Consider the following 27,172-nt stretch of genomic DNA (forward strand, 5'->3'; position numbering starts at 1 on the left):
ATCCAACTCTAATTACCTCCTAAAGGCCCCATTTCCAAATGCCATCATATTGAGGGTTGTGGTTTTAATCTGTGGATTTTGGAAAGATACAAGCATTCAGTCCACAACAGTAGCAAAAAAAAAAAAATCACAATGGTTTTGCTATGAATTCCTCAACTTTTTCTGAAAAAGGTAATGGCTTCTAATCAGATTATATCTAAATGATGGTGATTATCATTTATTCTTATAGAGTTAAATATTACAGATAAAGAAATTGAGGCTCTAAGACAGTTAAGTGACTTACCAGGGGTCACATTTTTTAATTAGGAAGTAGACATTGTGTGTTGTATAATCCAAATCTTTTGATACCTGACTCAGTTATTATTCTACCACCTCTTAAACACCATGCAGTTGGTGACTAGAACCAGGATTGTAATTATTTGTTTTGCCAGAGGATTCTTTGCTGGATAAAATGAGTCCCATATAGGATTCCCTGGCAAGTTCTTTTAAGTAGTGAATTTTCTGATAAACTCAAAATGGAACCTGTTTTGTAAATAAGTGAATACCATACTACCATGGATAACTTGTTCTTTAAAGCTGGATTGGATTTTAGAGATAGTTTAAATAAATAAGTGAAAAAACTGAATTTGGGGCAATAATGCTCAGATCATAAAAATAGTAAAATGAAGTTCTTAGGACTCTACTCCATGTGAATGCCCCCCTGCATTAAAATGGCAGACTATTCCCTCCTAGCCCTTTCTCCCCTGCTCCACTTCATCTAATCTCTTGTGTTTTCACTGGCATTTCTGTTGATATTACTGTTTATTTGGTTGGTTGGTTGGTTAGTTTGTTGGGGCATGTTTTGTTTTACATAGTCCACTGTGTGTGTTTATTCCTGTAAAACCCATAGGCTTAATAAATAGTTTAGCCTTAATCACTTCTACGTGAGTACATTTTAGCAGAAAATGTAGTAACAAGACACATAGGAGGATTTCATCTTGTTTTATTTTGTTTTTATTTAGGATCAGAAATCTCAGGCATATTTGATAGGATCCATTGGTGTTAGTGGAAAAACCAAGTGGGATGTCTTAGATGGTGTAATTAGACGTCTCTTTAAGGTAAGTTGTGCAAGTTATCCTGATACTGATTTTTAAATGTGTTTCATTTTAGATGCTTCCCTTCACTTTAATAGCATAAACATGTCTGTTTTTGTCTTCTCCATTTCAAATACTATGGAAAGCTTTCTCTCTTTGCGCTGTTTGATGACAGTCATTCTTATATTACCCATTCCAAAATTCTTGACAGCTAGCTTCATATCCCCATGAATTTTGTATTTGTGGTAGATGAGCTGAACCTCTGTTTTGACTTTCCTTTTTATGTGTATCATTTTAGGAATATGTATTCCGAATTGATGCGTCCACTAGCCTTGGTCTGAGCTCTGACTGTATTGTTAGCTACTGTATAGGGGATTTAATTAGATCCCACAGCCTAGAAGTACCTGAACTGCTGCCTTGTGGATACCTTGTTGGAGATAATAACATCATCACTGTGAACCTGAAAGGTAAAAATTTAAAAGAAAGGACACTTGTATTTTCTTAGCAATATTTCTTTTCTTTCTCTTTTTTTTTTTTACAGTTTTCCTTCAAATTGTCATATTCAGAAACTATGTTAACTACTTTGAATGTTTTGATATAAAATAAGCCATATTTATTTTTAAAACACTAAAATCCTTCTAAAAACACTGAAATACAAGTAAGTGGAATTCTTTGAGTTCTGGGACGTAAAACTTGAAATGTAATTTTGAAGTTTCTCCAAGACTCACAAAAAAGGAACATGATTTAGGGAATTTTAAATGTCTAGCAATTCTACATTATTATCTTTCATTTAGGAGGGATTCAAAAAGTGTATTGTATATTACAAAATAATATATTCATTGTATCTTTGACTTTACAATATGTGGGCCCAATAAATATTCACTGGTGATAGAGAATAGAAGTTAACAATCATGGATAAGAAATGCTCTTTGCTTTGAATGATATGATTAATTATAGGCAAATGAAATATCTAAAGTATACTTGTCTCCAGAATTCCTTGTTCATATATGTTAAAGAATCTGAACACATCTATATAAACTATTGATAAAGAGAGGAATCTGTCAATATTTGATTTTATGATTTCGCTAATTGGGGTTAGTAAAGAGAGGTACTGTTGCACTCCTTAATTCCTTGCTAAATATCACAATTTGTATTCTTCAAAAGCTTAAGTGGATGTACAGCTGGGATATGTGAAGAAAGACAAATAAAAAAAGAGGAAAGAGGAATAAAAATGGAAACATACACAAATCTATATTTTGTAATCTTTACATTAATTCTTAACAAAGCTACCATCTTCAAAGGGAAGATTTTATGGTATAACTTATAGTAATGCTTCCATTTCTCTCTGGAAACATAAGTGGGAAGCATGACGTAGACAGTGGAGGGAAACCTGAACAAAAGGAAATGGATTGCTTTCATTTGGATGTTCCCGCTGCCTTATTACTGATGTTTTCTGTCTTAAAATGGCAACACATGTTTGTGGGGTAGAAATATCAGGGAAGTATTTTTGCAAGGATTGAATTCCTATGACTAACTGTTGTCATTTTATAATATACTTTAAATTCCAGCTTATGTAGAATAATAAGGCATGCTGTTCCCTTTGTTTCTTCATTCAGGGGTAGAAGAAAACAGTTTGGACAGTTTTGTTTTTGATACGCTAATTCCTAAACCAATTACCCAAAGGTACTTTAACTTGTTGATGGAGCATCACAGAATTATACTCTCAGGACCTAGTGGTACTGGAAAGACCTATTTAGCAAACAAACTTGCTGAATATGTAATAACCAAATCTGGGAGGAAAAAAACAGAGGGTGCAATTGCCACTTTCAATGTGGACCACAAGTCAAGTAAGGTAAGTTGCAGATTCCTAAGAGAACGACTACCATTTCTCCATAAGTGTCTTAAGCAATTAAGCTTTAAGATTGTGTGAAATTTTCATATTGACATGGAAACATATCCATCTCTCTGATTATACCTAGACTCTGGTAGATGACTAAACCCTGTTACATGAATTTAAACAAGACTGCTATTCAATAAGATTCAATTATCAATTACTTCACAAGCATTGGGAATGAACAGAAGATGACAGTTCCTATTATCTTATTTCTCATAGATATCCATTTAGGAATTGTTAAAGTAGAAAGCTAGACCTATGCAGAGTGCTATAGGAGTAGGAGGGAAGATCAGCTCTTCGTAGAGGAATCAGAGCTTTATGAAAAGTCAATAATTGGTCTCAGTTAATAAATAGGAATTAACTGCATTGTTATAGCAGTGGGATTTGGGTATAATTCAAATATTTCAGGTAGAAATTCTGGGAGTAGCAATTTACTTCCATCATATTTCTAGAGGATTTCTTCTTAAGAACCTTAGGAGATTGAACACTATTCCATTTCACCATCAGCTAAGTTCCAGTGTATCATAATAATCAGCCTGAACATGCTTAACTATTAAATAGACACAAAGGGCTATAAAACCTAGCCAGTGCTTTCATATATTCTGAGTAAAATACAGAATCCCAAAAAGGAAACAATTGATGCCTGACACTCCTAATGAGAGACTATTTTTTCCTATAACTATTTATTACGCTCTTAATCAATTCAACATAGTGTTCTCTTAAGAAACTGTTATAAGCACTATCTTGACGGAATCCAGGGAATACTGGGTCATTTTAGTTTTATAAAGATATCCTCTGTAGATGATATAATGTGACCCAGTCTCTCAGAAACCTCAGGACTGCAAGTTTTCAGTAATAAACATGACTCTCAAAAGTAACCCAAACTCACTGAATTCTTGAAATAAGTGAACAAAAAGTTCTTAATGGTATAAGCAACTATAATCAACAAACTGGACAACCAAAAGAAATGGAAAAACTCTTAAAAACATTCAACTCACCAAGACCAAATCAGGAAGAAATAGAAATCTGAACAAACCAATTACTAGGAAGGAGGTCAAATCAATTTTTTAAAAAAATCTCCCAATGAAGAAATGTCAAGAACTGGATGGCTTCACTGGTGAATTTTACCAAACATTTAAAGAAGAATTAACACCAATCTTTCTCAGAGTCTTTCAAAAAAAATTAAAGAGGAGGGAACACTCCCGGACTGATTTTACAGGGCCATCATTATCCTGATTCTGAAACCAGAAAACAACATTACTAGAAACAAAAACTACAGAACAATATCCCTGATGAACATACTTGCAAAAATTCTCAATAAAATAATTAGCAAGTCAAATTCAGTATCACATTAAAAGGGTAATTCACCACAATCAAATGGAATTTATTGCTGGGATACAAGGATGGTTCAACATACACAAATGAATCAGTGTGGTACAACACATGAACAGAATAAATGAAAGGAATCATATGATCATCTCAATAGATGCAGAAAGAAGCACTTGACAAAATTCAACATCCATTCATGATAAACATTCTTAAGAAATTAGGCACAGAAGGAAATTTTTCAACATAATAAGGGCCTATATATATATTAAGCCTATAGCTAACATGCTCAATTATGAAAGACTGAAACAAGGTTAGAACAAGACAAGGAAGCCCACTCTCATGCACCTATTTAAGATAATACTGGAAATCCTATCTAGAACAACTAAGGAAATGAAAGAAAAAGTATCAGAATTGGAAAGGAAAGAGAAAAATCATCTCTGTTATCAGATAGCATGATTTGATATATAGAAAATCCTAAACACTTCAAACAAAACTATTAGATCTAATCAATTACTTCAGTGAAGTTGCAAGATACAAATTTAATATACAAAAAAGCAGCATTTCTATACATTAACAATGAATTTTCTAAAAACAGGAATTAAGAAATTATTGCATGTACAATAGCACCAAAAACAATAAAATACTTAGGAATTAAATTTAACTAAGGAGGTGACAGATCTCTGCTCTGAAAACTACAACATTGTTGAAATAAATTATAAATAAATGGGGAGGTATCCTGTGTTCATGGATTAGAAGAATTAATATTGTTAAAATGTCAGTTCTATTAAAGGCCATCTACAGATTCAATGCAACCCCTATCAAGATTCCAGTGGCATTCTTACAGAAGTAGCAAGAAAAACTCTCCTAAGTTTAAATACACTGGAAAAGATCCAAATAGCCAATGAAATCCTGAGAAAGGTGAACAAATCAAGAGGCATCACACTTGCTGATTTCAAGAAATACTATACAGCTATTGTCTTTAAAACACTGCAGTACTGACATAAAACAGACACAAAGACCAATGGAAAAGAATCGGGAGCCCAGAAATAAACCTAAGCCAATGTAATCAACTAATATTTGAGAAGGGAACCAAAAATACTCAATGGAGAAAAGACAGTCCCTTCAATAAATAGTACTGAGTTCATTGGATATTCACTTGTGAAAGAATGAAACTGGACCCATATCTTATACCACTCACAAAAGAAAAAATAACTCAAAATGCTTAAAGACTTAAATGTTGTATCTGAAACAATGAACTAGAAGAAAACAGGAACAAAATTCCTTCACATGGGTCTTGGTAATGATTTTTGGGACATAGCACCTAAAGCACAAAATCAAAAAAAAAAAAACAAGGGACAACATCAAACTAAAAAGCTACACAGCAAAAGAAACCATCAACAAAGTGAAAAGACGGCCTATGAAAAGGGAAAAAAATATTTGCAAACTATGTATCTGGTAAGGGGTTAATAAACAAAATACATAAAGAATTCATACAACCTAATAGCAACAAATAAATAGATAGATAGATAGATAGATAGATAGATAGATAGATAGATAGATAACCCAATGAGAAAATGGGCAAAACCCAAAGACATTTCTCCAAAGAAGCTATAAGGAAGGCCAATATGTACATGAAAAAATGTTCAACATCACTAGTCATCAAGGAAATGCAAATTAAAACCACAATGAGATACCACCTCATACCTTTTAGAATGGCCATCATCAAAAAGACAAGAGATAACAAATGCTGACATGTGTGTAGAGAAGAGGGAGCCCTTGTGCACTGTTGGAATTGTAAATGGGTACAACTACTATGGAAAACGTATGGAAGATCCTCAGAAAATTAAAAATAGAACTATTATGTGATCCAGCAATTACCCTTCTAGGAATATAACCAAAGGAAATGAAAACACTAATTTGAAAAGATATCTATGCCCCCATGTTCATAGCGTCTTATTTACAATAACTAAAATGTGGGAAACAACCTGTGTGTATTAGTGGATGAATGGGTAAAGAAGCTGTGGTATATAAACAGTAGATTATTATTCAGCCATAAGAAAATGACAAAATCCTACCATTTGTGACATGAGTAGAACTTGAAGGCATTAAGCTAAGTGAAAGAAGTCAGACAAAGAAAAATAAATACTTTATATCACTAATGTGTGAAACAAAAAAAAAGCTCATAGAAAAATACATTAGACTTGTGGTTGTCAATGACGGAGGGTGAAGGGAGGCAGAATTGGAGGTAAATTGTCAAAAGGTACAACTTCCAGTTATAAGAAAAGTAACTGCTAGGGATGCAGTGTACTGCATGGTGACAACACCGATATATGATGTACAGGGAAGTTGTTAAGAAATTAAATTGTAAGAATTCTCATCACAAGGAGAAAATTTCCTTTCCTCCTTCTTTCTCTTCTTTATAATGTATCTATATTAGAAAATGGATGTTAGCTGAACCTATTGTGATCATCATTTCACAATATATGTAAATCAAACCATCATGCTGGTATGCCTTAAACTTATACAGGGATGTATGTCAATTATTTTTTAATAAAACTGGGGGAGGTGGAGTTCATGGACTAGTTCATCAAGGTCCCTACCACTGACCAAATGTGGGATCTAAGTCATTGCTAATTTCTTGGTGCCTTAGTCTTCCCATTTGTAAAATGGGAAGAGCAGTAGGGTTGTGGTAAGGACTGAATGACTGTGTGTGTGTGTGTGTGGATGTAGGTGAGAGAGAGAGAGACAGATTGAGAAGAAGGGGAAAGGGATACAAGGAGGGAGGGAAGGGGAAATGACAGTGTAAGGGTCGCCCACAGCTATTAATTAGAGCCCTTGGCCCCCCAGTGAAGGTTGCTTCACAAACATACAATCCCCACCACACACATACACACACACACCTTTGCTCAAAACTCTTATATGTACTTTTCAAGGAGAACAATGATATATGCAAAGCACAATGTGATCTCTTACAGTTAAATATATATAAAATTATATATACTTAAGTATTAAAAATATAAAATATAAATACACATTTGAATTCTGAGTATTTCCTTGGAACTCAACACTATTCAAGTTGTGGTGGAACCACCTGTTGTCACTTCAACTAAAGAGGGACATGGGACCTGAGGCAGAATATTTAACTCTAAGCAGAGATAGGAAGATTATAGTTTGCACCAGCCTACATGTTTAATTCTGTGAATTCTGGGTCTCTTCGTATCTTTATTTCAAAGCCTTTTAACATAATTCTTTTTTTTTTCAGTCAAAATGATGAAAGGATTGACATCTCTTAGTCATCCTCAGTGTACTCTCTGGTTTTCCTCAATGTTGATGTGACAGAACTCTAGAACTTACTTCTTTTATGAGAAAAACAAGTGGTTGGAAAAAGAAATAGATTTATTACAGGAAACCAGGCATTTTGATAAAGTTGGGGATCACTTATTTGAATTAAATAGACTGGGCTCCATTAGGGTGTAATTTGACACACTACAATAAAATAGGTGAATTTACATTTATTATTAATTTATCTTATCCCCAAACCCACCATTATATGTAAGTTCTTTTTATTTGAGTTTAACAAAATGTTTATGCTTGGAGATGGTCTTCTTCAATAATATTATATGTGTCCTTGACAATTTTTTTGATCAGATATTTCCAGCACTCTTATTTTCTACGTTTTCAGAGTAAAACCACTTGTGCCATTATTAGGTCAGTTTAATTTTTGTTATTATAACATAATGAAAAATAAAGCATTGCCAAGAGTGTTTAATAGAACTAATGACATTAGGAAACTAATAGGAAAAAACCCCATGGACAAATCATAGGCATTCAGCACCAAGAAAGCACAAAATACAACTAACAAATGTTTATTGTTTCTTTATGTTTGTAGATATGAAAAAGCTCTCAGTAATGCTGGATACAGGGTAGTTGCCAGAAAATTTATCCAATTCTTACCAAATTGTCAGAGAATCCATAGTGGGTTTTTTTGGGGGGAGGGGGTGGCAGTAAGGGAGAAGACAAGTTGAGATTGCACGTGGAATTGCTGCTAACAGCATAGACTTACTAAAGTGTGATGAGGCATGAAATAATAAACGTTGTCCCTGGAGGATGGAGGTGCATAACTGCTGATGTGTTGTACGCTATGCTGTAGATAGCAGTGAAGAGACAAAGGCAAAAGAAAAATCAAACAATTAGCCATCAAATGAAAAAAAAAATCTTTTCATGTTTTTGGTACCTCTGCATTTTACATTCTGTCCCTCTTCCCACTCTTCAAAATCTCCCTCAAGCTGCCGGCTGGAATATTTTGATTGAGAGCAGTGCACATAAACAATTACACTTTGTGACATTTGCTACAGCGGGCCCGGAAGGCTGGAGATGGATTTAGTAAAGAGTATGTGGCCAGCTGAAGCCACTTGGAATGTTAAGTGGGAAAAGATTAGAAAACTCGACTTGGCAGATTCATTTTAGGTGTCTAGAGCTAAAAGATGAGAAGCAACGATCAACAGTTTTTATAAAATGCTGTGTTCTGTGATATTTTCAAAGTACAGGATTCATCTCATTATCACCATCCATCTAGTAGATATGCCTGTTTTCTTTAGCCTGATTATATCTTGAACATGAAACTTTTAATGCTGATGCATCAATACTTCAATCCAAGATGTTGCCCCAGTTAAGCTGGGGTGGGAATTCAAAGTGATCTGATGTGATTTCAAAGTGGTCTGAGAAAAATTCTTTAAGTGATATGACAACATTATTTGTGTATGCCTGTTTCCACTTGTGACCAGTCCATAGCTTTCATTAGATTTCCCAAAGAGATTCAGTGCCCTTCTCAAGATGAGGGGGCACCATTATAGAATCTAATGGCCCTATTTTTCCAAAAACCACCCAGTGACTTTTTAATTACTAAATTCAATGCCTTATGCTTCTTTTCTCTCCCTCAGTCTCTCTCTTGCCTATACAGAGCAGATTGCTATAATTGATCTCCCTTTCCTAGAAATTCATCTGATTTTCATGATTATCATATTCTCCTTATATCCTTGCTACCCTGTAGGAAGCACCTTCTCAGTCTTTTTCACTGACTGCTCCTCCTCCACCTACCAGTAAATGAAAATAATGCCCAACCTTCTTTGCTCTCCCACATTCATTCTTGTCTGGATGACTCTCCTGGTTTCAAATTGGCTGACTCCAACCGGACACTGTTAGCCATGCCCACTCTCCCAAGTAGTAGGCCTTTATATTAGCTCATAAATATGTTTCTATTAGTATCCCAAGTATATATGTTTAAAAATGCCAATTTCAACTCAAAAAATATGTTCCATCCATTTCTAATCCTTTCCGTCTAAATCCATGTCCTTCATCCATCTCTCGTACTGCCACCCTCCCACCCAGATCAGTATTCTTATCACTTGGACTACTGCGTCGGTATTCTAACTGCTTAATTCACACTTTACATTAAATTTCCCTCCTCTCTTTTCCTGTCTTTATCCATTCACCTCATGGACAATAGTATATCTTTTCATAATTAAAATATGACCACATTAAAATCCTCCAATGTTTTCCCATTGCTTGCTTTTTGCACTAGATCAAAAATCTTCCCACTTGAGTTCCAGTGTCTCTCTTCAGTTCCACAATTTCAGTATTCTCTTATCTGGCTTATTTTCCTACTTTACAATATACTTACCACACTTTGAAGTCACAATTCTGACTCCATTACTCAGATTCCCCAAACAGTCAGTGTTTCTTCATTGCTAATAGGAAAAGTCCAGTAACCTCAACAGTCATTCAAGGTTTTCTTTCCAATTTATGCATCACTATTTCATTCACAAAACATATTCTACTAGTTCTTTCTCATATGGATATTATATTTTTGTGCTTATTCCTTTGATTGTTCTTCTCCATTTGTAAAGCTGTTCTTAGACCATCTTAAGTATCAAAATATTACCTAAACTTAAAGAATTAATAGCAAATAATACTGCCAGTCTTTCCCAGAAACTACAAATAAACTTTACATGTTTTGAACTAAATCTTTGGTGTATACTCTTTGGAAGTAATGTATTACTTTTTAGTGTAAATTATAGTTATATATATACATGCCTAACCTATTTTGGGCAATAAACTTCTTGAATGCTTTTGCCATTTCTAAGTAATCATCATATCCTTCACATTTGTGTTTCCTTTGAGAAGTAAATTACTCTCCCTTAATGAAGAAAAAAAAAAGCAACGTATTGATGGTCCACAGTGATTTATATATTAAATCCAAAGTCCTCTGCATGGGTTCAAAGTCTTTTCTGTTTTTCCCTTTCATTTTGACTCCCATGTACCATTTCCCTGCAGCAGCAGAACACTTATTTCCCCAGACACAATGCACACTTACACCTTCCAGCTATTACTCTTTATTATTTATATTTCCATAGATCCTTGTACCCTCTTCTCCGACCCTTGAGTCTGGGTTAGGTGCCTCTAAGTTCCTGTACAGCGTGCTGTGCATTTCTCACTGTATAATGATTTGCTGGTTGACCTGCCTTCCTGCTTATCAACTCTGAGTTCCTGGAATACAGAAATAATCTCTGAATCCTTGGTGCCAGAGTACCTGGCACATAGTGGGCACATGCTGGAAGTGTGCTGAAAAGTTAAATAACCTAGTACTTATCATTTGGAATTCTACTCACTATTCAAGATCCTTCTCAAACTCCACCTTTCATGGAATGTCACATTGCATTTTGTAAATTCACTGGATTTGCGTTTACTTACCACCCTCCCAAGCTCCAGCATTATCTGCCCCAGAAATTTTTCCTTGACACCCACCAGGCAGGCAGAGTCTCTTTCCCTGACCTCTCATGGCTCCTAGTACACTGTGACATTGTATTCAAATGATTTATCATATTTAAATTTCAGGACCTACTATGACAGCTCTTAAAGCCTATAGGGGAAGACAGTCTGAATACCCATTTTAACCTCTATGCCCTCAAAAGTACTTGATTCAGTCCATAATAAATGTTGAACTTACTGAACTTGAACAATGCTTTATTTTAGTACACCTCAGGACTTTGTCTAGGGCTCTGAACATAGTAGGTTGTGAATGTTCTATCAATAAATGAATGATTTAATGTAATTAAATTATTGGCATAAATTCCATTTTTCATTTAAGATAAATAAAATTCTCTAGACTACTGACCAATATAAACATACTTTTCTGTTTTATCTCAGGCCATACTTATTCTATGTGACTGGCTCAGTATAAAGTAAATAGTACATACATAAACAAATAGTCCTTTAAGAAATTATATTTGAACTTAAGTGAATACGTTATTGAAGTATCTCAAAACCTTGGTAATGCCTTTTATTGCTTTCTCCTTTAAGTTCTAAAAGTGCTATTACAGAGAGAAGAAAGTTGCATCTAGGGTGAGCAGTTCACATATTTACCTGGTGCCAGGAATTGAGTTAATGGAATTGTTTTTTAACCCTGAGCAAGAATTACAAATTGAAAATGTCATTGTGAATATGCAAATATTATGGAAATGCTCTTACTGATTAGGGTAATTCTAAGAAACCTAATTATGTTCCTGGCCTACCCATCTGTGAGAGCAGTCAATCAGCGAACTGGTTATCATATTCCGATTAAAAGCTATTAGGCAAGAATAATATCTGCAAAAGTACCTGTAAGCTCAAGAAGTGCTGAGTACTAAATGCTGTGTCAAGTGACCCAATGAAATAGAACAGATTTTGTCTTTGGTTGAAGTTACAGCACTGCATGCAGGTAAGAAAGTCAGCAACCACACTTTTATCTGACTCTTGGAACTGTACTTCCATCAAAATGATGTACCCCATCAAGATGAGGTGGAATTAAAATGTTTAAAGTATTAGTGGAAACTTAGGGGTGTCATTTTGGATTTAGTCTATACTTGAAGTTACAAGGTTTGCTAAAGTCCACTTTTATGATTGCAATGCCAAAAACAAGAATGAAGTCTCAGTATTTGTGGTTTATCATAACATTTCATGTCCCAAACTCCTTTTTTGCTTTTCTTTTGAGGAGAAAAACAACTGAGAAATATGTTTTTGTGTTTAGTGTTGTATTTGCTGCAGGTGCTCTGTTACTGGCTTTTCTTTTCTCCTTAAAAAAGTGTATCTTCTCAGCATTGTATGTTTTTTGCTTGTAGAATAAGGTTTTGTATTAATGGAACAACCTATGATTTTTAATCGGAGATACTGGATGAAAGGCAAAGTGTGCTATTCCTAAACTATATTTTGCTTGCCACAGATATAAATTTATCATTGATGTTATTTGTTTTATTTTAAAGGAACTGCAGCAATATCTAGCTAACCTGGCTGAGCAGTGCAGTGCTGATAATAATGGTGTCGAGCTCCCGGTTGTGATAATTCTTGATAATCTTCATCATGTGGGCTCTTTGAGTGATATCTTCAATGGTTTTCTCAACTGTAAATACAACAAATGGTATGCTTATGAAGTATTTTGAATGACCAAATATGAAAAAATATGGTGATCAATTTGCTTTCTTCAGCCTTTATACTTTTTAAGACATGTAATGGATGCTTCTAATTTGAGACACCATCACTAACATAATCCGTATTTCCAAAGATTCCCCAGGTGTTCCTTAGGATATCTCTTTACTCATTCAACAACTATATCCCAGGCACTTTTATGGAAGCATGATTTACTTGATGTTGTTAGTTTCTGCAGATACGCTGTAGTCTGGGACACAGTATCAATGGTGGAATGTCTGAATCAGGGAAATTAAGAGCTACAATGAAGCTTTAGAGCTCTGCTTTCATTCTTTGTCCATATCAAAGTTTAAATTCAGCTATAGAGATATATCAACTGCAGAGATATCTTATCTGCAGAGATAAGTTTAATACATTCATATAGCTCTCTCCATTAATAAGCCTAATTTTTAACTATTTACAATAAAAAAAGGTTAACAGGATATTTTAAAAATCTGAAAACCCAGTCAAGATTTACTTTAGCTTGACCTCTAAAGCAAGAATAACAACAACAACATAAGTATTAGTTTTAATGGTTTAAATATTCCAATTAACTAATCTCTGTCAGATTTTTAAATGTTAAAAATAGATCAGCATAAAATAAACATTGAAACAAGAATGCAAATTCTCTCTTGTTATTAAGAACTTTTAAAATAACTATGACATAATAAAAGAAAAAAGTTAATAAGCTTGGTTATAAGCCTAAGAGTCATAAGATGTTAGAGTGGGACGAGGCCCCGGTGATCACTCTAACCGACCTTTTTATTTTATGCATGAGTAACTCAGGCTCAGAGGGAATATGACCCGTCTTGGACGCCAGTGCTGAGATCAGAGCCTCTGGGTCCTCCTTGCCTATTCAGTGATCTTTGTCACTTTCTGACATAACATTACAAATGATAGTTTTAGGCCTAATGTTAATATTAAATTGTTCTCTAAGACAATTTTAATGTATTAATATCTTTTAACTCCAGTATATCTACATGTTCTATTCTTTTTTTTCCAGTCCATATATTATTGGAACAATGAATCAGGGAGTTTCTTCTTCACCAAATCTAGAGCTGCATCACAATTTCAGGTAAAGATAAATTGATTTTTTTTTTAATGGTCTCTTCTGTTTGCTTTTGGTTCATGTTTTTCCATTTGTACCCTGATAAATCCTGCCACCGGGGACCCATGGTGTGAAAATAATTCTCACTTCTGACACTTTTTCTCAAGCAGACATTTTGTGGTCCTCAACCTGTAACCAGAAGTGTTTCTTTAAAAAAAAAAAAGAAAAGAAAGGAAAATAAATGTTTTTCCTGCTCACTATGTCACCATCTAAAGTAGAGCACTCTCCTTCTAAGTGTGAGGCATGTGAAGAGGGCTCCTATTTTGGGATCTGTGATTCTCCCACAGAAGAGAGCTCAGCATGTGTACTCCCACTCACTGACTGACCCACATGAGCTGCTTTTTAGCTCAAAAAGAAAAGTTAGTTCCATTATGGCTCTAATGCTAATAGACCTCCTGACCCTTCTGATCATCACAATGTGGCCACCAATTGAAACAGGAGCATTAATACTTCATCTTGGAACAAGAATCACTATAGACTGAAAATTTAATTTATGTAAAGATTTCTGATTTTTTTTCAACTCTTTGTAGGTGGGTACTGTGTGCAAACCACACAGAGCCAGTGAAAGGCTTTTTAGGCAGATACCTCCGAAGGAAACTGATTGAGATAGAAATTGAAAGGAACATACGCAATAATGACTTGGTCAAAATTATAGATTGGATTCCAAAGACATGGCATCATCTCAACAGTTTTTTGGAAACACACAGTTCTTCTGATGTTACCATTGGTGAGTTCCAAAATTGCAATATGCCATTTTCCAGGAACTAAAAGTACGTGGTAAAGACAGCCAGATTGGATGGTAGAAAATAACAAGTGAAGCTAATGTTTCTCAAGCTTCCAAAGATTTAAGGTTTCTTTTTTTTTTCCCTTCTGAAAGTTTGCCTTCTTGTAAGCTCTGTATCTCTTGCAAGATCCATTTTGCCTGGCAATTATGGTTTACTAAGATTTTACTGAGGTTAAGTAAGTTTAATGTAGACAAATACCTAAAAATCAGATAACCATTTGAAATAAATTGTATTTGTTTAGAGTACCTTTTTTTTTAATGCTAAACACAAATTTTAGCTAGTGGCTCATATCAAGTATAGTTGTGAGAGCAGATTTTAGTTAGAGACAATTTAGGTGTTTTATATGTTTCATGAAGACAAAATTATTTGAATTATTTCCCTTTAGCTGGCACAAAGATGTTTATTTTTGTATTCCTTCTTAAATTGCATGTATAAAAGTCCCTTTCCCCTTGTTATGAATCATAAATACATACTCACTAAAGACACAGCATAAGTTGGAAAGAAGAATTCTACATTTGGAATCAGAAGACAAAGGCTGAGTCCCAGTTATCCACTCATGATATATTTTGTATTCAGCAATTCATTTCAGCATAGTTTCATTACTTTTAAAATGGGACAGGTTGACTGGATTACAACCTTTAAGGTTTCTTCTGACTTGAACATGTTATGCTTCAGATTAAGGTATCAGTATAAAAAAAGGGAAGTCCTAGAGATTGGGTATTCATTAAAATGTACTTTAATAAGAAACAAGCTAGCTAACATAATTTTCTAAGAATCCTTCAAGAAATACATTAATTCCCTCAAAATTATATCTTAAAATATGTGCTTATATTGCTAAATATAATAGTTCTCAGAAATGTTTTGTTATTCACACTTCTCAGGTCCCCGACTTTTCCTTCCTTGCCCCATGGATGTAGAAGGTTCTAGAGTGTGGTTCATGGATCTCTGGAACTATTCTTTGGTACCTTATATTCTGGAGGCAGTGAGAGAAGGTCTTCAGGTATAGTACTCAATTTTCTTTACTGTTTAAAAAAAAAGTAAATAAAATCATCCCTTTTAAAGCAAAAAACATTGATTTCTCTGGGTATTCATGCAGAAGACCAAAGGTTTATATATATATATATAAATATATACATATATATTTATATATATATATATATATGAACTATATAAATATAGTGGTAAAGTTCTAAGAAGCAACATATACAACAGTTTTTTCTGTTCTGAGAATAAATATGTAGGAGAAAGAGAAAACAGTTATTCCCACAACTACACATTGAGGGCCAACTTTATTGCTGTGGCTGTTTACAGACTGTTCTTGTTAGATAGCCAGTTAATTGCACAGCCTACATCTTGTAAGACAGGCAGGTTTACATAGTCCTTGATCATTTTTACTCTTATATTTGCAACAAGTAGTTTTTGCTTATCACTTCCCAGCTTTTAGTATGTTTCATCATTTGAAGCCCTTTAACATCACTGGCAAGAGGCTTTACTATTTTTGAGGGAGTGCTCTAAATTTTAAGGCTTGAATTTTGTATCTGTAATTGGTTAAGGAGCATCTCTGCTGTTCCTCTCACCTACTTTACATCATGAGGCCCTGAAACTAGCCCTTCTATTTACTCTTAACTGAAAATTCCAAATACATCCCTAATGAGAAAACCCTGTTTGTTCAAAAAAATATATTATCCCTTTTCCATCAGTCTTGCTCTTTCCTTAAATTGGAGTTGAAATTCCATGAAATTGTAGAATCAGAAAACCCAATGTTATGTATTTAAGATTTGTGTTACATAATCATCCAACTTACCTTTGAAAAATCTAATCTTCTTTGCAATAACTCAGCCAAGGTTTAGGCAGTTTTTGCTTTGGCATCTCTATTTCTGGTTATCACAGCCACTACTAAACTTAAGATACAGTTATTGCTTTTCATATTTTGTCATCTGCAATACTGAGTTAGGTATTTGTACCATCTAAAAAATTGGCTGTACATTTTCCCTCCCTTCACTTCCTTTTCCCATCCTGCTTCTCACCTAGTAGATGGCATGGCAGTATCTAGCACTGTCCCAAGGGTCCTGCTGAACGCTACAACTGTCAGGAGGATGTTCAGAGATAATGATCCCAAAGAATGTTATCAATTAGTTCTACTGCAGTTTTAAATAATTCAGTTTTATATTTTAAAGGGGATGAGCTCACCTGGCCCCAACAAGTGGTTCTAAAAAAATAAAAGACTTCCCCAGAAATTTTTTATTTTTCATATACTTTCAGAATTCCTCTAAAACTACTACTGCTGTCTAAAATGGGAGTTGGGTCCCTCAATCTCAGTCACTTATACCAAAACAAATTTTTATGAAAATGTATTTATGATATTCTAGGAGTCATAATTTTTAAATTAATATTTAAGTGACTTCTTTGTTCCCTTCACACAGTTTCAACATTAATAAACTATCATCCTAGGTTTTGTATATAAATATAAGATTCTCCTTATTTCATGTTTGTTTGCTAATACATAAAAAGAAAAAGAAGCTTTTGAAAAACCCAAAAACAGTAATAAATAGAAATGCTTAGCTTCCTTAGATCTTATTTTTTAAAAGTGCCTACATTCTTAAATTTTATTTAATATTTAAATCAATATTATTTATAACTATCCTGGGGATTGAGATTATATAAAGCTTCCTTTTGGGCAAAAGTATAACCCCTAGAGTAATACTAGTTTTCCAACTAAAGCTGAGAGAAACTTCCAAATTATTTTTGAAGAGAAATAAAAGTGTCCTAAGTTTCTCACTGTGGTTCTAGATGTTTGGTGATAGGTTACTGTGAAAGCTGAGCCAACCTTGATGTAGGGAGTTGGGGAGGGGGGAAGATCCAGTATGTGGGAGAGATAAAAAAGGAAAACCCTTTGGGGGTAGGTAGTTCTCACTGCTGCTGAAGGATGTTTTCAGCCAGAAGTCCACTGGCAGATGACATACCGTTGGGTTGGTTCCATGTGTTTTCTGGAGAAGCAGGAAGGAAAGTGGTCATGTGTGTCGTGAGCCATTCCCTTGAATCTACTGGCTACAGAGAACCTTGAATTGGAGCGAGAGGTGGAAAAACAAAATGTGATTGCTAACATGAAAATCAGAGTTAAGAGGAATAGAAAAATCTCTTCTCAGATGAAGGCTGACGCTTTGATGAGGAGCATGCGGAGGACGCTCTACCAGATGTTCTGGTTGGGATAGAACACTGGTGCGGCAATGGACTGATTTTTATTCTGGAATTCTGTCTTTCTTGATGTCAACCATCAATCATCTAATTCTAAATATTTAAATTTCTTTTATTTCAGTTATTTTTCTATAATACCTTTTTCACTCTGCAGTGTAGAATTGGGCCTGCTTAACTTTTCACTGGCCACCTCCAACGTTCCTGCCCTTGATGATTCTTTAAAAGGCTGGTATCCATTGATTCTAGACTTTCAAATTATTTTTGTAATATTTACTTTCCAAGAATTACACATTTTCCTTCAATTAGTTTAACTTGTATCACAAGCTATGTTTTACATCCTCTGTGAGGTATGTTTTTAACTAAGAGAACACTTCTGCTCCAAAACAAGAGAACTATATATATAAATAAATCTAATGATGTCTACTCCTGCCAGCATCTCCCAGGAAATGCACAGATGTCAGGACCTGGATGCCTTTGTGATTTTTTTTTTAAGACAGAGCCGCCATAGCCTCATACAGCTAGCTTCTCCAGAAGAAACCCCAAAGTTAATTCCAAGCCAGTCCATGGGTCTTTCATGATGTCAACGTCCATTATTTTGCTTTGTCTCACTGAGCCACGGCAAGCCACATAGACCACCTCAGAGTGTGCTGTCTGGGACCCAACGTGCCCCTGGTCATCCAGGACTGACCTCAGCAGGGGCGCAGGACAAGGCGGGCTGGAAGTACATCGAGGAATTCACTTCAGCTTTCCTTCCTGCACCCCTGTGGCCTCTGCCCCTTCACAGAGTCCCGCCAGCTTGTCTCCTCAGGGTATACCCTCCCCAGTTAGGTTTCAGTTTCGCTTCCAGCTTACGCATGTTTTGACATCTCTTGAACTCCTCTCCTGCCCTTGACTCCACCATCAGCACTTTAAGCGGGCTTTCTCATCCCTTTCTTAGGGGCTTTTGGCCTCCATGTGAGTCCTGACAACACTGATGTTTCCATTTCCCATTTTTTCTCCTCTTTTACTAATGACCTTATAAACAAACATGTAAAAAAGAGTTATTACAGGAAGCAATGAGATTATTAGAGGAGGTTATTCTGGAGAAAATGGTTATCAGAGAAACTATTCTTATGTTCAAAGAATGCTTTGAGTGAAGTAGGCAAAGAAAAATCGATTTTCTCTTATTCATCACCTTTCCAAAGTGCACTTTAGTAAAGAACCCCAGAGTTTAACATGGCTTTTTTTTTTCAATTCTCCATCACTGCGACTTAACTTTCTCAACTCTGGGTTTTCTTTCAGTTTGTAAAATTACTAATAAAGATAAATGTGGCAGTCATTTCTACATGTATCCCCTGAATGGTGATCATCCATCCCAGATGTTCAGCTTCGCTTTGTTTATCCTTCAAGTTGAAAGTGAGCTATGGAGACAGACAGTGTTTATAATCTGGAAAATTATATACAGATATGTAATTCTCTTGAAAGTCCCATAAGAAATCAAAATTTGAAAGTCACTCCGGTAGACACCTGTTTTATTGAGTAGAAATGTATATTATATGTGCTAAATATGTGATCGCCTTTTAGATGTATGGGAAGCGGGCACCTTGGGAAGATCCCTCCAGGTGGGTGCTGGACACGTACCCGTGGAGCACAGCGGCTCTACCTCAGGAGGGCCCCACGTTGCTGCAGTTGCGGCCAGAAGACGTTGGGTATGAGGGCTGTGTATCCACTAAGGAGGCCACAACCTCCAAGCACATTCCACAGACAGACACAGAAGGGGATCCCCTGGTAAGACTCCCATGTGTGATTCTTCCTGTGTCATCTTGACTGCAGTACATGTGGTCAATAGTATTTAGTCATTTGTATCAAAGCCAGTAGTTCCCGGAGGTAATATTTGGGACTGCACTGATATGGGGACTCAGGTTCAACTCTTTTACCATTGGCCTGCTTCCATTGGGTGAAATTCTTAAAATGAAAGACTAAACTTGGATGCTTAAAAATAACCAAGAAACTCTGAAACCAGTCTGAACTCTGTGACTGTAATTTTTTTTATGCAGAAAATTATGTAAATACATTGTAAACATTGCATGACTCAATTCACTAGGTATGTAAGAGCAAACAGTTTTGTTCTTAAATGAAAAAAACAAAAGAATTTAATCTAATGTGCACTGGGAAAAGTAAACAACATTTTACAAATACTAACCAGTCTGACTGAAATTAAAATTCTTCTTTTGTTGCTTACAATAGAGAAGAATAAACTGACTTGGAAATCAAAAGGAAGTTACTCTCCCTGATTCTTCCTGCCTTTGTCAACTTGCAGTCATTTCAGTTTAAGGAAAGTTCACAATACTCCAAAGTATGAATACTTTGAAAATATTAAGTATATGGTGTTATTAGGAAAAAAAAAGACTTTATTTTTATGTATTTTTTAATTTTACAGATGAATTTCTGTAGATCGGTATCAAATGTCATGATAGCTTACCATTGGATTTGCACAACCATGCAGAGAGATGCTGAACTAAAGTCCATTATGTTACTTAAACAAACAAAAAAAGGAAATGATTAAAAATCATAACCTACAGCTATAGCCAAGAACATAAAATGATATTTTATAGTCTTATATATGTTACGTATTATATATTTTATGAAATATCCTTATACCCACAGCCCCAACATTATCATCATCATCATCTTAGTCTATTTTTCATAACATTTTGGGGTTACATGGGAACAATCTGATACATTTTCAAGATCCTTTCCCCAGCAAAATGCTCACCACACACACAAAATTTTGCACACTATTTCAAAGGGTTCCGTAAACTCACAGAAGTATATACAGAGGCTCCTTATAATCCAGGAAATCCTCTGTGTAGGGCTTCTGCTCTAAAATAAAAACTCCTTAAGGGCCTGGACTTACATTTTTGTAACAGGGGCCTGGACTTTTCATTCATATTTAGAAATCATACACAGTTAGAAATCAATGGTGGTGGAACTGGTTTGAATCCAGTATAATTTTGAGCAGTTAGTAACTGCTAATAGAACAGTTAACATTTAATAGAGTAAATATAAGCCTTAGAATACAGGTATAGGTATAGGTTATTTCACCTGAGTTTTTTATAAATTCTAGTCCTACCTTGGCAGTTCTGTTTCAGGTAAAGAAGAATAGAGGACAGATTAAAAGAGAGCGGTTATGTGTTGATGGACTTGGTTCTGAGAGCTGAACTGTAGACTATGGGATCCTTAGGAGATGCCCTCCCCTTCCCCGGTTCCCACCGACCCGGTGAGCTTGTCCCAATAAGCTTTCTCTTCCCTGGTTCTGAATTCTCTTGCCTTGTCCAAAGAAGAGATCCAGCGACTCCCATTCTCAGTGAGAATTGGAGGAAAAAAAGAACTAATTCCTAATCAGCTGCTCAACTACACATCTTAAGAAACAAGGGGTTATGATATTTGACATATTAAATGGCAAAAAAATCTATCATCTAAAAAACCTTTGGATTAGGCTCATTCTAATATGAAAATAAATATTTTATCTGCTTGTATTTATCTTTTTCTATAATTACTGACAAGGTAAAAATATATTTGAGGTCCAATTTAAATCAGAAATATTAGGGAAAAAATCCACTATTTAATGCCAGAAATATGTTTTTGAATCTGAACAAAAAATGCAAATTTTTGCCATATCTCACAGTATTTTAAAAAATACAATGTGTATTTATGATCAACAAGTTCATTCATTAAGTATTAATAAGTAATAAGAATGTACTCAGGGCTAAGAGCCTGATATTCATTATCAGGAGATAAATGAATATCATTTCTGATCTCAAGAAACTCACAGTTCAGGAGTGGTGAGAGACATCTACCTGTATAAATTACAGTAAAATAATGAAAGGGTTACATACTAGGTAAATTGTGAGTCAACTGAGGAAGTGAGTCGGAGAAAGCTTCGTAGAGGAAGAGATGCTTGAGCTTGTTCTGGAAGAATGAATAGAAATTTATCATGTGGTTGCATGGAGGACACTCAAAATTAAGGAAATAGCAGGTGAAACCTAATGGGATAATATAATGAAATGATGAGTTTAGGGAGCTATACACAAATTGGAGGATTAGCACAAAGGAGGCTGGAGGAATTACAGCTACAGGAATCTACAGTTGCTAGATCATGCTGAGCCTTGTTTATCTTTGTAGGAGTTTAAAACTTTATCACACAATGGGGACCCACCAAAGTTTTTTGAGCAGGGGACTACCTAATTAGATTTGTATTTTATAAAGATATCTCTGGTAACAGAATAGAGGACAGAATAAAAGAGATAGGTTAAAGGCTGGGAGGCTGGCAGATTGGTAAATATCAGAGATAAGAACCTGATGAAGGTGTTACAGATGACAGACATTATATTTATGCTTAGGGTATGGAGATAAAGCTGGGGAGAAAAGAGGAGGGAAATATTTTGCAGAGAATAATAATCTATTCTACTGACTATTGGATCATATGTAACCTTATCTCCCTCTTGTAATTACCTTTGACTTGAGTAACAAAGCAACATTATGAGGCTTATCCTAGTGCAACATATTTCATTATAACACCATATTCAAAATTAAGACTTTCATAACACTTATCACACCATAAAACTTTCATAGTATTCAACATTCAAAAGACTTCAAATATTTGTGACTGAGATAGAGTCATAACCCTTTAAACAGACCTCAATTACAATTTCTGCTCTTAGTAAATCAAGTAGGTGCTCAACACACAGTCGTGTTACAAATCATGTTACCCAGATGCTTGAACACACAGCCCTCTGCTCGGAGGGAGGAATTAACCAGCGAAGAAGGGAGGCCGTATAATGTGTGTGAAGGGAGTGTGTGTGTTTGGGGGTTGGGGGGGTGGAAGGGGAGGCAGAGGGAGGAACGTGTGTTGATGGAGACATTTGGCTCTTTGGCTTGCTGGATTGAGAGATTATCACTTTTTATTTCATATATCCTTATGTAGCTGATTTAATACATTCACAGAGTTAGAACAAAAATCGTGTTGAAAAACATTGTCCTGAGAAATATTTAAATGACTATAAAATATGCTATACTGTAGCCTTTTTGTCCAAAGGCATTCTCACTGAAGTCAGTGATTACCAATTTATTTATTTCACAAGCATTTATTGAACACACATATTACGCTGAGTACACAGGCATGCATAGCCTAACATTTGACTAAAGAACTCCATTTTAGATTTCTCTTTTCTATTGGATCAGATGCCCTATTTTTCTGAGTTAGAATTTTTAAAAAACTTTGATTACTTTATAAAATAATAAAATTAGTATGCATTAAACAATATAAAGATTCTTGAAATTTATAGAAACGCTTGATAAGAAAACAAGTCCACTACCTTCAATGACGAACTTTTCTATGCTCTCTAACATCGTGAACCATTTATCCACAATTTGCTTTTTAAACAATCTTTCTCTGTCGCTAACAGTGGATCTGCAGATCTATCAAAACCCGAGAGAGGCGGCCTTTTACTTTGTAATACAGGGAATGCTGTCCCTCTTTCTCCCCAGGTGCTTTCATGCGTCTGTCCCTTTACTGGAACAGACATTCCCATTGTCCTATCAGCTGGGAAACCTGAGATAGCCTCAGTGGTTTCAGAAGGCAGTTTTTGTGCTCAGGGAGAGATCAACCATATTTTAGCTAGAAATTCAACAATAGAAACCTGCAGTGACTCCTCCCTTTTCCCTCCTCAAACCCTACTGAGTGGTGTCATTCAGTCGCCTCCTCCAGAGGTCGGCTCCTAAGCAGCAGATGGAAGGCCTGGTGCAGGAGGCGGCCTCACTCCGCCAAGGCCTCGTGTGTGTGTGTGTGTGTGTGTGTGTGTGTGTGCGTGCGCGCGCGCGCGCGCACGCACGTGCTCTGCAGCACCCAGTGTTCCCACAGCCCCAGGTGAGGGCGTGCCACCCGAGGCCCCACCTCGTCCTTACGGCCTGGTGTTGCGGTCCCATCTGGGAGAGTGGGTGCGCGGGCCGGGGCAGCTTGAACAACCTGACGCTGTTTTCCCGGTCACCTGGAGGGATGCGGCGGTCCCTGCATGCGGCCTGGGCATGGCGGCCTGCGGCCTGCGGGCTGGCTCGCCCCAGCAGCCTTGCTCACAGAGACGCCTCTCTCTCCCTCTCTGCAGATGCACATGCTCATGAAACTGCAGGAGGCGGCCAGCTACACGGGCACGCAGGGCTGCGAGGGCGCCGGCGACGGCCAGCACGAGGGCGGGCTGGAGGCATCGCTGGAGTCCACCCTCTAGAGGGTGCGGGAAGTGAGGGGAGGAGACTACGCTTTGTGAAAGTGTTGTGAAGTAAGGTGTTTTTGCGAAGCCACTGCCGGTATGGAAGCCTTGCCTGCCAGGGCCCTGACCCAGAGCCGTGGTTTCCAAGGAGGCAGCAGCACCAGGTCTGAGCTTCTAGGCACGTTTATACGGGCCGGGCGCTAGAAGGCTCCATCAGTCAGCTGGGAAGGACTCTGGCGGCAGGGCACCTGACTCGATTGCACATGGGATAGCCAAACTGGACTTTCTTTTCTTCCTCTTTAAAAGTTTACAACGCAGACCTTTTTTTGTCCCTTCCTTTCGTGTCCCCTGAGGGGCCACTGTCCCCGTGCAGGGCTCTCTCCTCTCCGTCCAGCCCCCTTTGTGCCCCATGGTGCTGGTCACAGGGCCCCAGTAGTGTTTGTGCTCTGCGCTCTCCCCATTCCAAAACGAAGCCAAGAGGTCAGGCCTCGGCAAGCACACATGGGATTGTGCCACCCCCAGAAAAATAGGACTGTGGCAGGGAAGCTGGGAGAGCGCCCCACCCACTTCTCAGTGTAGGAGCCGCAGGTTTTATAAGGCTGTTTTTACCACAGTGGTCTTTTTAACCCACCTGCCCACGCCCTTCACAAGAGTTTTATACCAGTTATTTAGACAACACTGAAAAAAGGCTTTCTTAGGGCTTTCTTCGTGTGAGCCTTTTCAGTGGAAGAAGGAACATTTCCTATGGTGCTCTCACTGCCTTAATCAGACTTCTACGATAGTTTAGCCAGGGGTTTTAGACCACTGGTTATTCCCACTGTCTTTTCATTTATAACCAAGTGACACCAGTTGATACAGTAGCCTCATCTCTCTCTTTTTTGTTTGTTTGTTCGAAGAAATGGGTAGGAGCAACATTCGTGTTTTTACCTTGTTGAACAGATTGCTTTGCCCATCCTCCACGATAGCCAAGGAACCCGGAAACCCTCTTTGCCCGTCACTTAAAAGCTGAGCCATGTGGCTAAATTTCATACAGTTCTAGTTGAAAGAGTTTCAGAAGGTGGGATATTGAATTCTTATCCAGCTGAGCTGCAAGCACTACAGGCAGCATGAGCACAATTATTTGGCTTTCCTCCCCGCTTTTTTTTCTTTTTTTAATGTTTTGAGCATGTTGTTTTGATTGCTATTATTGTACATGAGAAATTCAGCATTAAAGAACACTGAAGCAGTGAAGTCACTGTGGAAAAAGAAGCGTTTATACTGTAAAAGAAGGTTAGATTTGCACAGTCTACTGGGTAGGTATTGTAAATAATAATTTTAAAAACTTGCACAAATCCAAATGACCACACAAAAAAAGTATTTTATCCTGTTGGTGTTAAAAGGTGTTTCACTTGCTGAGATTTCCTGTACATTGCAAACAAATACAGAATGCAGATTCTCAAAGCTGTTATTATCTGGTGTGTTTGTCCTGTGTTTACGGTCGTCATGACTATGCAGGAGCTATCAGTGCTAGAGTGAGCATGCTTCAGAGCTGTCCGAGAAGCTGGTGCAGTTTGGGAAAAGTAAAAATGTCTGGAAGTGCATCTGTTGTGGCAGGCTTTAAAGAGAGTGCATGAAAACTGATTGGAGTCTCTGGAGAAGTCACCACCACACACAGGGGACAGGATTCAGGTGTATAAAACCCAAGGGCTAGGCCATGGTGTAGACCTGTCCTGTGCGTGTGAAAATGTGTTACTTTCAGGATGCTCAATTGGTGCTACTCTCTGTGACCACTCATGAGTCAGTTGCTACAGAACCATAATAGCACAAGACATCTGTGCAGTTCCCGAGTGCCACAAAGTCCATGGGTCCCACATGGTGCTATTGCCCTAAGGGAAGTCAGAACTGAATTTATGCACATAGAATTGTCACCCTGACTTTGAAGCCTCAAACATGGATCAAGATCTGTTGTGAAACATCAGTACATGTAGCTGGATGAGTGACTAGTTGCCCTTGTACAATATGTGACCTAAGAAAATTGCTAATCTTTCCCTGCCATTTTGAGAAACACAGTCCAAACATGATCATACACAGAACTTCCTGCAATACATCCCAGTAGGTCCACCTAGTTTACAACTTAAACTAGTTTGTGAAACATTTGTCTGTATACATTTTATATTTTGTACATTTTTGATGTAACATATCATGTAAATAGGCAGAAACAGTGAAATAAATCATCTGAAAAGTTTTGTAGTCTTTGTAAAGCCCCAACAATAAGTACTTGGTGTCAATGGACTTAACTGGATGATGTATTTTCTATTGGTTTATTGTTCCTCTAGCTTGTAAACCAGCTTGCATATATTTTTTTGCAAATGTGCACCCTGTGTCTGTCTAAATTATTACTTTGCCATTAAAGTGGAATTATTTATTGAGAAAAAGGTGTGGTGTCTATATATGGAGAAAAGTTGAATAATTATGGACCAAGAAGTGTTAAGCTTTACGTGTTGCTTGTACTATTCATATGCCATCAATGGTGGGGGTGGGGGGGAATTTTACTTTATATAACTCATAGAAAGGACCTCATAGCTTTTAAGTAAATAAATAAGCTGAAAACACTAGACATAATATGAAAGTTATTTATTCAGAGAATATTTTTAGGGAACTCTGATGAGTCTACCTAAATGCCTGATTATAAAATAAGAATTAATATAAAATCATATGTTGACATTCAGTTAAATCAACTCATTACTCTTTCTTTGTTTTTATTTAATTAAATTCCCTTTTAATATTTTAGCTCTAGAGATCATTTTACAGCAGAATAATTCTTATGGGGGTGCTTTATTTTTAAAAGAGATTATATGAAAGAAACTCCCATCAAAATGAGAATTTTTTTCAAAGCACTTTGGGCTCCAACCCAGCAACTGGAATGTGTATTTGGATAATTCAAGTAGGGTTTTAATTATGAAAACAGGAAAGCTTTTGAATTAGAACAGTTGTGGAACAAAAAAGGTATTAGTTCAAAATGCATCAGTCATCCTTAAGGATCGAAATTGATGCATGATGCATTT

The 27,172-nt window shown here is 36.5% G+C and overlaps 1 protein-coding gene across 6 annotated transcripts in view; it reads left to right on the forward strand.

The window, feature by feature from the left end:
- Nucleotides 1-26,542, forward strand: part of NAV3 (neuron navigator 3) — an 859,400-nt gene extending 832,858 nt beyond the window's left edge. For all 6 annotated transcript variants that reach the window (XM_057487521.1, XM_057487524.1, XM_057487525.1 and 3 more), the window contains 9 exons: nucleotides 1,002-1,097; nucleotides 1,372-1,540; nucleotides 2,690-2,925; nucleotides 12,594-12,748; nucleotides 13,799-13,870; nucleotides 14,434-14,630; nucleotides 15,570-15,688; nucleotides 19,447-19,650; nucleotides 24,027-26,542. In XM_057487521.1, coding sequence (XP_057343504.1) covers nucleotides 1,002-1,097; nucleotides 1,372-1,540; nucleotides 2,690-2,925; nucleotides 12,594-12,748; nucleotides 13,799-13,870; nucleotides 14,434-14,630; nucleotides 15,570-15,688; nucleotides 19,447-19,650; nucleotides 24,027-24,146 — 1,368 coding nt within the window. In that variant the 3' untranslated portion in view covers nucleotides 24,147-26,542. The remainder of the gene's footprint in view (nucleotides 1-1,001; nucleotides 1,098-1,371; nucleotides 1,541-2,689; nucleotides 2,926-12,593; nucleotides 12,749-13,798; nucleotides 13,871-14,433; nucleotides 14,631-15,569; nucleotides 15,689-19,446; nucleotides 19,651-24,026) is intronic.
- Nucleotides 26,543-27,172: the final 630 nt, after the last annotated feature.

The sequence above is a fragment of the Manis pentadactyla genome, chromosome 10 (assembly GCF_030020395.1).
Source record: "Manis pentadactyla isolate mManPen7 chromosome 10, mManPen7.hap1, whole genome shotgun sequence".
Lineage (NCBI taxonomy): Eukaryota > Metazoa > Chordata > Mammalia > Pholidota > Manidae > Manis > Manis pentadactyla.